General features: G+C 64.1%; 1 protein-coding gene across 3 annotated transcripts in view; it reads left to right on the top strand.

Annotated features, from left to right (window-relative positions):
- Positions 1-13,113, top strand: part of PRDM16 (PR/SET domain 16) — a 313,792-nt gene that overhangs the window by 141,859 nt on the left and 158,820 nt on the right. For all 3 annotated transcript variants that reach the window (XM_023257992.2, XM_023257993.2, XM_023257995.2), the window contains exon 3: positions 11,427-11,477. In XM_023257992.2, the coding sequence (XP_023113760.2) occupies positions 11,427-11,477 (51 nt within the window). The remainder of the gene's footprint in view (positions 1-11,426; positions 11,478-13,113) is intronic.

Below are 13,113 nucleotides of genomic sequence, written 5' to 3' on the forward strand. Positions count from 1 at the left end.
TCGGACGGGCTGTCACGGAGGCGTCCAGACGCAGCCCCGCCCGTTCCCTGGTGGGGACACTGCCTGGCACCCAGCTCAGCACAGACGTACACAGGGCTGTCAGTGAGTGCCTTCCGGAGCAAGGCGAGGGCGGCCCATGGGGGCCTCGGAGGACAAGTGTTCCAGACCTGCGTTGGGAGAGTCCCCTCGGGCTTGCCGTCCACAGAGCTGAGTGTTGATTTAAGGAAATGGAGAAATTAGCCCCAAAGCCACGTTGTGCCCTGTATGCGCCGACACTCACCACGGACAAACACAATGTTCGCGGGCTGCCCGGAACATGAAAGAACGTTCTAGAATATCTGGCCGGGCTATGTTAAGTGTCTGAGTGGCTGCTAAAGAATGGGGACAGGCACCTGTCAGCCCCCCCCCACCCCGCTTTATTTGTCTTGGCAAAGCCCAGAGCCCTCAGCTCTTTGAAGCTCTTGGAAATTCTCGCATTAGGCATTTTCGTTAATTTATCTCCGTGTACCGGGGGCGTGTCAGACTCCCAGATGACCTAGGCCTGTGTGTGATAGTTGTGTGGGTTTTCTCTTTAGGGATCTTATCCCTCATACATACCTGCCTTCTGGGAGGGGGGCCTCCTGTGGGTCAAGCCTTGGTGGCTCTCCTCCTGCAGAGTGACCAAAGGAGGATCTCCTGGGACAGCGGCCTTTCGGTGCTCCGCCCCAGACAGTCCCGGGCAATGGGACGCTGGTCCCCCTGCGTCGGGGGCTGATGGACGCAGAGAGGCTGCCCCCTGGTATCGGGGCCTGGGAGGACCGCCTCCACCGGCATGGCTCAGATCCACCGGGGCCCCCTCCTGTCCTCCACCTGGACATCAAAGGGGCTGTGCTCTGTGCCCCTCGGACCTTGCTGTCTGATGGCTAGGCACCTGCCCAGACTCCCAGCCTAGCAAGGTGAGAACCCCGCTCCTACATGGCACAGCTTCTAGGATAGCTGTATAGGCACCCAGTCCCCAAGATCACAGAGAATTGCCCTGGGCATGGGGTCCGGGCCCCCCTGCAGCGGGGATGACCTGGCTGCCCCCTCCCACCATCGGGCTGGCACTGGGGAGAGTGCCTGGGACAGCGTTTTGGTGAGCCCTCCACGAAGGGTTCCCACATTCACTCACCTGCTCACCTCTATTGGGTCTGGGTTCTACAGCTGTTTCTGCTCCGGGACAACCACACTGGGGTCTCCGACCCTGCCCTTGACCTTAGCACCCACCTGATCCAGGGGGAGCAGGCAGACAGGGCAGCCAGTCGGGGAGATTTTGAGACCCGCACGTTCCCTTCTGTGTGCGCTCAGAGGGGCTGGGAAACACTCAGAGCGACGGAGGACAGTGAGTGAGGCCACCGGGGGCCCCGTAGAACCACCCACTTTCCGCAGCACAGGGGTGTGCGGTCTCCTCTGTCAGCCCCGCCCCCCAGGTCCCCCTCTGCAGAGTGCGGGACCTCCCAAATCCACACGGCTCCTTCCAGCTCGTGGCTTTTCTCCTCTTGAACCCGAGCGCTCGGAAGGAAGCCCGGGTGCCAGCTCCAGGAACCAGCAGCCCTGCGGAACTTTCTCCCCGTTTCCGGGGCGTGCGTGTCCAGTTCCTGGGCTTGGCTGTTGCTCGGCTCCTGGACGTGCCAGAGCTTCCCTTTCTGACGGTGGAAGTTATGACTTGTCATGAGTCATTGATTGGAAGTGCCACGCGTCCCCGGCTCTCGTGATTTACGTGCTCTTCCTCTGGGGACATCAATCTTCCGGAAGCAGGAGGAGGAAGCTGTCCGCCAGGGGCCAGGTGCAGTGCTGGGCACACGTCTCCTCAGGACAAGGGCCTGCGGAGGCCGCCCCGGGCCTGAACCTCAGCTCATGGCCCGGCAGAGAAGGGGCTCAGAACCTGATATTCCTGTGGGGTCGGCGGCCTCGTCCGGCCTGGTCAGCGTGGTCAGCACCCCGGCCAGGGCGCCCTCGCTGGCCTGTGCCACCAGCAAGTCCTCTCCGCGCCCAGAGCCCAGCCTGGCATAAAGCCACAGCCAGGAAAGAAGGACGGGGGCCTGTGGTATGGGAGCCCAGAGTCCTGTCCCGCTCCAAGCCGAGCCGCTTCTGCAGGGAGGGGGGCGGCCCGAGATCTGAGCTGCCCCGGGTACTGCGAGTGTCACTTCTGGGAGGAGCCTCGTGCTTGGCCTCATGGGCAATTCAGACCCTTGGTCGGAAAGGCCCAAGTGCTCCAGAGGTTGGGATGTGCTGAGCTGGGGGTCCCCTGTACCTTCTCGTCTCTGAGCTTTTGTGGGAGGGTCGGTCTGGAGAGAGAGGGAGCCCCTGCAGACGCCGCAGCCCCCAGGGGAGGTGGTCAGCCCGAGGCCTGCCCCCAGCTCTGCCCGTGTCCCCGTGGCATTAGATGCAGGGGACAAAGCAAATCCTAGGTGGGGCAGGCCAGCGGCTGGCGGGAATGAGGGACAGGAGCCGTCACCCAGGGGCCTCTGTGGTTCTGGGCCACAGACCTGCTGTCCGCTCAGGGAGCATGTGCACTGAGGTCAGCCAGGGAGCTGACCTGTTAACAAGGCGGCTCTGGGGGCGGGAGGGAGTGGGGGCTGGGCTGGTGGCATCGCCTTTCTTTCTCTGGGTCCTTTATCGGGAAGACGGGCGGTTGAGGGGCTGCGTCTCTGTCTGGGAGACCTGGGAGCGGAGGCCGGGCCGGTCCACAGCCGTGCTGCCTTCCACCTTCCTTCGTCCCGTCCCGCCCTCCGACTGGGCCCTGTCCCACTGGACCCCCGTTACCTGGATCTTGACAGCCCGGGCTCACATCCCTGTGCGGATGCGGGACGATGCGGGAAGATGTGGGACGATGGCTCTGCCTCTGAGCTTCCCCCTCCCTTTCACAGAGAGACGACAGCCCTTCCTGAGACGGCTGCTCCACGTCTTAATGTGTCACGTGAGACAGGTGTGCCGCCTGGCCCCGCCAGCCCTGGGTCCTCCTCTGTCCCCCTGTTGTCCAGGCAGCCCCCGGTGGGTCCACAGCTACTGGTGGGAACCAGGGGGCCCAGAAGCCTGAGCGCTGGCTGCCGGGAGCCCAGCGTGGCAGGCCCACCTGCGGTGAACGGGGAAGACGCCCTGAGAGCGACTCAGAGCAGGCGTGCGGACTGCGGTCACGCAGGGACAGGGGGGCTGTGGTCACAGAGGGACGGGGGGGACTGCGGTCACGCAGGGACGGGGGGATTGCGGTTATGGAGGGACAGAGGGGACTGCAGTCAAGGAGGGATGGGGGGGTTGTGGTCATGGAGGGACGAGGGGAACTGTGGTCACGCAGGGATGGGGGCTGTGGTCACGGAGGGACGGGGGGGTTGTGGTCATGGAGGGACGGGGGGACTGTAGTCACACAGGGATGGGGGGACTGCGGTCATGCAGGGACAGGGGACTGCGGTCACGGAGGGATGGGGGGTTGTGGTCACGCAGGGACGAGGGGTTGCAGTCACGCAGGGATGGGGGTTGGGGTCATGGAGGGATGGGGGGACTGAGGTCACGCAGGGACGGTGGGACTGAGGTCACGCAGGGATGGGGGCTGCGGTCACGCAGGGACGGGGGGTTGCGGTCATGGTGGGACGAGGGGGTTGTGGTCATGGAGGGACGGGGGTTTGTGGTCATGCAGGGACGGGGGGTGCGGTCATGGAGGGACGGGGTACTGCAGTCACTCAGGGACGGGAGGTTGCAGTCACGCAGGGATGGGGGTGCTGCGGTCATGCAGGGACGGGGGGATTGCGGTGACGGAGGGACGGGGGTTGTGGTCATGAAGGGATGGGGAGGTTGTGGTCACGGAGGGACGGGGGGGTTGCGGTCACACAGGGATGGGGGGGCTGCGGTCACGCAGGGACGGGGGGATTGCGGTTATGGAGGGACAGGGGACTGCGGTCATGCAGAGACAGGGGGACTGCGATCACACAGGGACAGGGGGACTGCGGTGACAGAGGGACGGGGTTGTGGTCATGAAGGGATGGGGAGGTTGTGGTCACGGAGGGACGGGGGGGTTGCGGTCACACAGGGACAGGGGGTTGCGGTTATGGCGGGACGGGGATTGTGGTCATGCAGGGACGGGGGGTGCGGTCATGGAGGGACCGGGGGGCTACAATCATGGAGGGACGGGGGGACTGCAGTCACGCAGGGTCGGGGGGCTGCGGTCACGCAGGGACGGGAGGTTGCGGTCACGCAGGGACGTAGGGGTCAATATGAGGCTGTGCCCTGCAGCCCCTCCTTCCTCCCCTGCTGCCTGCCCTGCTCCCAACTGTCCAGATTCGCACTCGAGGACACATACCACGAGCCCCCGGAGCCTTTCCAAGCCTGCCCCCCCTGCCACTTTCTGGGGGTGCTCAGTTCCCGTGCCTTCCCTTCCTCTGCCTCCTCCACCCGCCCCCCCACTTCCAGCCCGGGGTTTCCTGGCTCCCAGAAGGGCCGTGTGCACTCACTCCTGGTTCTCAGCGGGAGACTGGGGGGGGCCAAGGGGGGCTTCCATTTCCTAACACCTGTGCTGTTGTTGAGGGAGGGGTCGGTTTTGTTCATTGCCCCCAAGTGGCTAATCCCGGACTCAATTTTAATGCCTCTGAGGCGCCTTCCACGGGGCAGTGTAGACAAAAGGTGCTCCTTTTGAAATGAGGCTCTGAGTCCTGCCCTCAGGGGACCTCGGAGGCGCGGACTGGACCAGAAGCTGGCGAGGGGAAGATTCAGGGCCGGGGGGTCCATTCGTTCTGCAGGAAGGAAGGTGCGGGCCCCAGACGGGCAGGCCAGGGGGTCCCGGGAGAGGGCACGTGCCCAGGACGGGATGGTGGCAGCGAACAGCGTGTTCTCGGCACGTCTGAAAACAGGCGAGCCGTGCCCAGAGATTCCGGGTCTGTGCAAGGCCGCGCTGGCCAGGAACCGTGGTCCGCCCATCGTCAGCTCCTGGGGCCAGAGCGAAGCCGCGGGCCCCGCCACCCTCCCCAGGGGTCAAGCGCGAACGCCCCACGTCCAGACCCGAGGTTCGGAGGGGCGCCCCTGGGAAAAAGCAGGCTGGGGCTGAGTGCCGATAAGGGCTCCGCTCCTGGGGCCCTGAAGGCCGAGTTGCCGGGTTGTCTTGGCCAACAAAGGGGTCTGGAAGGTGGGACTGTGCCGTCGTCCACACGGGGCGGTTTCCTCCTGCCGGACGGCGGTGTGGGCTCCCAGGCAGGCGTGGAGTGCAGACCCCAGGCTTGCAGGGTCCCAGGCGGGAGGCGGGAGCCGCCCTCGGGGAGGAGGTGTGGGCTGGGAATGTAAACAGCGGTGTGGGACCCATGCGCCTCTGGGGTGGGCCCTCTGAAGGAGCCCGCGTCCCTTCTCGTGCCGTACTTGACTGTGTAAATATTTTTCTTAGGAGTAAAGAGAGAGCCTGCATTCATGGGTAGATCTCACTTGAAAGAACTGAGAAGTATCTGTTTAGGCATAAAAGCTGAAAACAGGGTCCAAGGCGCCTTTCAAAAAAAAAAAAATCATTTCTGTAGCTCAATCACAGCCAAGCCGATTTTTTTAATGCAAAAAATAAATAAATATTACCCTGCTCCCGGTTGAGAGCCCAAGCGTCTGTGTCAACACCGGCCAAGCTTTGTGCCGGGAGCCAGGGCAGCCACCGGTGACTAACCCGCCCTTCCCGGTCCCCCGGCGGGGCGGCCGGCGGGGCCACCACCCGGCTCTGCTGAAGGCCACCGGCCGTGGACCCACCGTGGGGAGCCCCCTCCCGGGAGGGTCCCGCTCAGAAGGGAGGCCGTGTGGCCTCTTTCCCCCGCGACCCTGTTCCTCCAGAGCAGAAGTTGGAACCGGAGGCCGGGATTTGGACACAGGCCCCCTACTTAGCGGCTCTGTGACACGTGCCCTTTGCTCCGACTCCTGGGGCCCCTGCTTCCCCTTCTGTTTTGCCAGGTCCCGACAGCTTCTGCCGGACGGGGCTGTGGACACAAGTGAGGGACTAGGGCTCCGGGAGGGGCATCTAGCGGTCCCCGTCACCACATCCCCCCTGCTGTGGCCTCTGGGACCATGATGTCAATGCAGCGTGCACTCCAGGGAGGGTGGTGCTCCCGGCAGGACTTTGATATGGGCAGAAACCTACGGGCGAGACCTGTCCTTTAAAAACTCCGTCTTCCCAGAAACGGGGGCGCACACGTGAGGCCGTGGGCATCCCAGGCTGAGGAAACAGGGTGAAGTGCGGCCGTTCTGTCAGTTCTGACCATTGGCTCATCCGGCCCGTTTCCAGGGCGCCGTTCGGCTGGGCAGAAACCCTCCTAAGAGGGCAGGCCACACAGAGTCCACGGCGGCTGACCTCCAAGGGGTCACCGGCATCTGTCTTGAACTGTCCGCCCGGTCTGTGTCTCCAGCAGGACCTGAGCCCCTGGTCTCCTGGAGGTCATCAGAAGGAGGCTGTGTGTGGGGACCGCGTGGGGAGGGCTCCCCATCCACCACCTGGGCCCGTGCCCGACCTCTCGGGACAGTCCTGTGCCGGGCCCTGCACAGACCGAGCTGGCCCCCCACCCCCCGCAGCTCCTTCAAGGGGAGGGGCCGAGGATCCAGCTTCTGGCCGCTTCTGGGCCTGGCCGGACGTCCCTGGGTGGAGAATGGCAGCAGGCGACAGGAGGGAAACGGGTCGGAGAGAGTCTGGCTGGGAGGTCGAGGGTGGGAGGTCAGTAAGTGAGAGCCGAGGGGGTTCTCTTGGGCCCCGGCCGGGCTGGGGGCTGCGTCCGCTTCCGTCTGGTTTTGGGGGTCCACAGGGTCATGGCTCCGTTTGGGTTCCCTCCTGTGGGTCTGTTTTCAGATGCTTTAGTAAGTATTTTGAAGGGAAGGACGCCTTCTGGGATCCGTTTGTGACACCGGCCCCAAAGCTCAGCCCCCCTCGGGGGACGCGCCAGGGCTCCAGAGCTGTGAACGAACGAGATGTCTGTGTGTGTGTGTGTCTACTCCGGGCCGACTTTCTGCAGAACAGAGGGTATTTATTTTAAGAGTCAAAAAAGATGTTTTGACCAACCCCACTTAGCTCAATCCTGGCACCGATACCCGCAAAAGAAGTGAAATGCCGGAGGTCAAACCTCCCTTTTTTGGCTAAAATGCTTAATCAAAACACACCTAATACTTCTGCCGGGGCGTGGAGGGGGGGTCGAGAGCAGCCGGCCAGCCAGCAACGCGCGTGCTGAGGCTCAGCTAGCAAAATAAAGAGGTTTTTCAGCAAAGCGGCAGCCGTGGCAGGGAAGGCCGGGGCCGAGAGGCTCCAGAAGGGGTGCGTCCGGTGGGTTTTCACCCGAGGTCAGTGGTGGGTGAATGGCGGATGGCGATGTGCCTGCCTGCCGAGGCGGGCTGTTACACAGGGCAGGCAGAGAGGGAAGCTGCTGGAACAGGCGTCCCCTCCTCCGAGGGGACACTCCTTTCTTCAAAGTGCCGGCCTCCCCTGTCTGCATCGTGTGACTGGGGTGGCGGGCCTCCTCCTGGTCACCTGCGGTCCTACAGCTGGGCCCTGCAGCCCAAAGGGGGCCGAGGACCAGGCTCAGAGGAGGGGTGAAGAAACCCTGGTCCCGCCTGTCCACCCCCCACCCCGCGGAGGTGCTCCGTCCTGTCTGGTCTCCCTGCTTCCTTCCGTGTGTCAGGCATAGCAACTCTGTGGACAGTGTGGCGTGAGTGCCGTCTCCACGTCCCCATCTGACCACAGACTCCTGGGTAGGTGGCGATCCTCTCCGAGCCGGTGTGCCCAGACCTCGAGGGACTCTTCCTAGAATGGAGAAAAGAGCCTCGAGGCTGTCCAACGGGCAGATTTCCTGGGATGCTTCGTGCCACGGGGCCAGTCTGAGCCTCGGACAAAAGGCAGTGGTTCTGGCCCCCCTCAGCCCAAAGCCCGTGGGACACGGTGGGTCTGGACACGGGCCGGCTGTGTAAGGGACAGCGCAGATGTGGGGAGCAAGGCCGCACTCAGGACGGGCCCCGTCTTCTGGGCTCCGTGCAGGGCTGGCCGGGCTCTCCCTGAAGGCGTCTCCTGCTGCTGTGTGACCGGCGGTCTCTGGTTGAGTCAGGAGGGTCCACGCAGGTGCCTCGGATGCCGGCTGGGGAGCCCGTAGGACCGAGACTGCCGGAAGGGCCACCTCGGGGCCCCACGCTGCGGGAACATGGCCTGTGCCACCTTTAGGGACAGAGGGTGCCGTGCCCCTTCTGCGGCCCGGAGCGGCGCGACCCCAGCTGCCTCTCTGTCCACGTTGGGCCTCCCGCCCAGGACACTCCCCGCTGGGGAGTAGGGAGAAAGGGAGGTCAGGGCCACCAGAACTCAAAAGGAAACATGGCCGGGATGGCACACAGGCCAACAGAGGGGCCGGTGGGCAGAGGGAGGGTGGCTCCCACCCTGGGCGTCCACCCAGGACGGGGCGTGCCGGAGACCAGAGGGCTCCCGTGTGGGGCTGTGGGCTGACAGCCCGCCCCCCCCCCCGCCCCGGGGTGAGCACGTGGCTTCCTCGCTCTCTCCGAAGCTCTCCGTGACGTGCCCATTGGGAGGAAGAGAGCTGGGCACCGGGTGTGAGATTCCAGCAACGAGCCGTCTTCCCCACCAGGAAGAGGAAGGTGCCTCCCTGCTGATCTCCAACCAGAGGGCAGCCAACTGCACCCCAGCCCCCACCCAGTGCCTCTGGGCCCAGGCTGGGTGTGCGGGGGGTGAGCAGCGAGCCAGGCTGGCCCGGCGTGGGGGCCTGTTGTCCCTGGTGTGCGTGCAGGCGGCACTGCCCCAGAGAGACAACATCGGCACCTCGAGAATCGCCAGGAAGGCCCAGCCTTTAACTCAAAACACGCCCCACAGACAGTTTTCTGCTGGGGGAGGCTCGGCTGCAGCGGGAACTGCTGGGAGGCACCCCAGCTCCCTCCCACACACAAGGGGGACCCCCCCCCAGGGCCACCACGGGATGGGGGCGTCCCCTTTCCCAGACCCGGCCCGTGGCCTGGGCCAGAGCCACCCAAGAGGGAGCTCAGGACTTGGCCTTCGGGGCGGCCTCGGGTGCCGTGGGCAGGTCGCAGCCCTCCCAAGCCGTGTCCCCTGCTGGAGGCGGCTTCTCCGGATGCCTGACGTCCACGCTGGCGTTGTGGTTAGAGAAGCGAGTCCCCAGGCTCTTGCAGGGACGCAGTCGAGGCGGAGAAGGCCAGCCCGTGAACGGGTCCCAGGAAAGAGTCATGTGGCAGCCTCGTCACGGGGAGCCCGCTCTCCCGGGCTTTGCGGAACAGCCGCATGGTGTCCGCAACTCAGTCCCGAAGGGCCATGACTCAGGGCTCAGGACTTCCCAGGAACGGAAACCGTCCCACGGGCGCTCCCCTCCCGCGGCTGCTTCCCATGGCTGTGTCCGCTGCCCGGGGGCGCCGCACGGCTCAGAAAGATAAGACGCAGTTTTTTCCTCCTGGATCCAGCTGCCCCCCGACCCCCCATAAGGGGCAGGTCCACCTGGTCTGAGGGACCTCACGACCCAAGCACGGAGCCCGCGGCTCTGTGTGGTGCTGACACAGGTCTCCGTCCTGCTGGGTGGACGTGTCCAGGGTGCAGGCCTGGGCAGCCCCCAGTGGGAGGGCGGGCCCCGTCTCTGGTCTCTGGCCTCTGGGCGTCGGCAAGCGCAGCCCCTTCCGGAAGCCACAGCTTTGCTGACAGGCCGTCTGCCGCGTCCTCTCGCTCCCGGTTGACCGAGCCACCCACCAGGCTTCCTGGCTCCGGATTCGGCGTGCGAAGCCGGATCATGAGGGAGTAGAAACACGGGCCCCCCGCTGGGCAGGCTCGGCCCCCGGCACCTGAGGCTGACCCTGCCCCGGCCCTCGCGGGTGGGCCCCCGGTGACCCGGCTCCCCAAGGATGCCCCGGAAGGCCTCCGGGGGGCTCTGCGCTGCCCACCTGCTCCGCTCAGTCTCTCCCCACTTAGAACCACCTTCCAAACCGCAATTTCAGAATCTATTAAAAGAAACATAAAATCCCCAACTGGTTAGAATTCTCAACATTGAAAAATACGACTTATTGTTATTACAGCTGAGCCGGGCAAACGTGCCAGCGTTTTGGATGGCAGCACCCCGGCCCCTCACCGGCCTGCGTGGGCACTGGCCGGGGCTCCGGGCTCCGGGCTGGTGCTTTGGAAGGGCCCTGGTGTGATTTTAAGGGGAGGGCAAATGAAACCCTTGGATCTGACACCATTTCTCGTGTCGTTCTTCCACTATTAGCTTCGGTCTCGGTTTCTATTCTTATGGAAACGACGTTGCGACGTATGGACGCGTCTACGCCCGGGGTTTGTGATCCAGAAGGGAAAATCCCATTTATACAGCTAATTTGTCAGTTTGCTTAGCTTAGAAAGCACTCGGGGACCCGTCGCTGAAATGCTGTCCCTCTGGAGTGCAGCTTGGTGGTTTTTAAGAGGAGACGCCAGGCAGGCAAAACGCTACAGCTCTCCAAAGCCGAGCCAAGAAAAGCTCCGAGTCAAAATTGTCGGGTGGAAGAGAGACCCAGAGCGGCTGGCGCTCGCTGGCCTCGCCACCCGAGGCTGTGTCCCTGGGCAGGGGGAGGGGCGGGGGTCCTGGCGTCGCCCACAGCCCACCGCCAGGGGAGCTGGCCGTGAACGGCCACCCTAGGGTGCTTCTGTGACCGGGCCGCCGCCGCTGTCTGCCTGAGCCTGATTTCCTGTGAGAAGCTTCCTCCGAAAACCGCACGCGCTTCCCAGGGGTCTGCAGTAAAGAGCGATGCTGCCCCCTCTGATTTGCCAGGAGAGGAGGAGCGGAGCGATGGCATCGAATCACAGCCCCGCCGGCCCCGCGGTCGCCGCCAGGTCGCGCCAGGCTCCAGCCGTCCACCCTCTACGCTCGCTTCCTCCGTGGCGGCTCCCCTTGGAGCGTGGCTACCGGGTCCCCGGGTGAAGCCGGCCGCTCAGCCAGGCTTGGCCTCACAGGAGGGACTGCAAGCCCCATGCAGGCGGGTGCGTGCGTCCTCCCGCTCGCCGTGCGTGGCCCAAGGGGGGGCACGTCCAGACGGGCCCCTCTCTGCTGGCGGAGCTCGGGACACAGGAGAGAGTCCGTTGCGCGTTTCGAAACGTCTTCCTGCCCCCACCGACCTGTGTTTAATAGCGTGTGGCTTGCTTTAAGGACCGGGGTGGGCCGCACAGAGTGGCTCCCTCCTGGCAAGGACCCGGCTGCCTTCCCAGGGACGTGGCGTCCAGGAGGGGCCCTCGTGGTTCTCAACAAACCAGCAGACGCCGTGGGACGAGAGGCCCTGGCTTCTCAACAGGGCACGTGCTTCCGTCTCACGGAGAAGCCACCGGGTCACCCGCCCCCTGGTCATTTCAGGGGACGGATGATCTGCCCCACGGCTTAGAGCCGCCGCGGCCCGAGATGGGCATTCGGTTCCTCAGAAACTAACCCCCCCCTCTCACCATTGTTTTGCAGCAAATGCTGACGGATGCGGAGGTGTCGTCCCAGGAGGTCTGCATCCAGAAGGTAGGAGACCTGGTTCCGTGCCTTCTCCCTCGCCGTGGCCCGCGTGCGATCGTGAGCTCATTTGCGCGTAGCCAGGTCCGCGGTGGGAGCAATGCCTTGTCCGGGCGGAGCGCGTGCACAGGGCGGTGACGCCGCCGACATTAGGGCGGATGCTTGTTTTCATCTTGTGAGCGGGCGGGGGGCACTGAACCATCCTGACTCCTGAGACCCGGGAGAGCCCGCGCCCATGGGAACACTCAGGCCACGCGGACGCGAGAAATTAAACAAACGCGGGTCGTGTTTGTTTAACCGTCTTCACTGGATGCTCATGTGAAAAGAATACGGAGAGGGGAAAATCCCCACAATTGGCTGAAAATCCAACAAAGCCTTTGCTGTGCTCAGCCTCCAGAGAGGACTCGGTCGGGCTGGGCGCTAAATGAGCAGCCCGTTAGGTGAGAGAGAGTGTCAGCGTGGGCGCGGCCGCCTGCTCTACCGGGGGCGATGGCGACAGCCGGGCAGCAAACATTAGTTCTACAAGATCCAGAGGGTAAACGAGGCCCAGAAAAAACCCAATACCCGGGGGGGCGTCCTGTGCACCGCGGGCTGGCCAGTCACAGAGGGGATCAGACCCAGAAATCATCCCCCAAACCCAGAAGCCGTTCACCAGAGGGGGCCCGGCTCTCCCGCCCAGCTCGGGTCACCCGCGCACACGCACAAACACAGCACACACAGCCACACCTGCGCTCACACACGGGAGCTGACCGTCTCTTCTGGATTCTCCAGTTGAATGGCAATAGCCCTCTCCCGACACGCTTGCCTCCGAGCACTGCCCAGCGAGGCGGGGAGTCCCCCCCTGAGCAGGACGCAAGACAGCGTCCGGACGCTCGGGCTCCCGTCCTGTGCCGTGGCTCCCGCCGCCTGCTTACGGGGCACAGTCGGCCCTTCCCAGGGGGAGGAGGCTGAGGTGTGAGCTGGGCGTCCGTGTCCTCGAGCAGGGACAAGCACCGGCCAACGTGGCGGGAGATCCCTGTGCCTGGCTGGAGGGTCTGGGCCGTGCCCTCCGCAAGGGACGGGGGACCTGCCCCTTCTCGGCAGGCTCAGCCCCAGAGGTGCCGATTTAGGAGAAAACCCTGCCAAAGAAGGCATTTTCTGACCCTACAGTGACCTCCTGAAGGAACTCCTTCTTCTCCGTAAACCACAGCGTCCCGTCCCAGCCTCACTGCCCAGGGCGGCCTGAGGCCTTTCTTCCTTAAAACGGAGCATCGATCCCCACAGACTCCTTTCCCTCTTCCAGCCTCTGGGAACAAACTCCTGTTTCCCTGGAGGATATAAGGGGGTGGAGACTTTACACGGGTTTCCCATATTTCAACGAATTGAGGTCTTTTCTCTTCCCGTAAAAAGGTAGCTGCAGTCAACTCCGGCCTCTTAACCTGTAGGAGAACACGAAATCTCCACTTTGCTCACCGTGAACAGGCAGCTGACCATCTGCCGCCAGGCGGGAGGTTAGGGGTGATACGTTCCCGGTAGGACAGGCAGACGGTTGTCGGGTATGGGGGCAAGGCTCAAGGCTCAAGGCCAGAAGGTCAAGTCGAGGGGCGTCTGGATGGCTCAGTTAAGCGTCCGACTTCCACTCAGGTCATGGTCTCGCGGTTTGTGA

This window comes from Felis catus, chromosome C1 (assembly GCF_018350175.1).
Source record: "Felis catus isolate Fca126 chromosome C1, F.catus_Fca126_mat1.0, whole genome shotgun sequence".
Lineage (NCBI taxonomy): Eukaryota > Metazoa > Chordata > Mammalia > Carnivora > Felidae > Felis > Felis catus.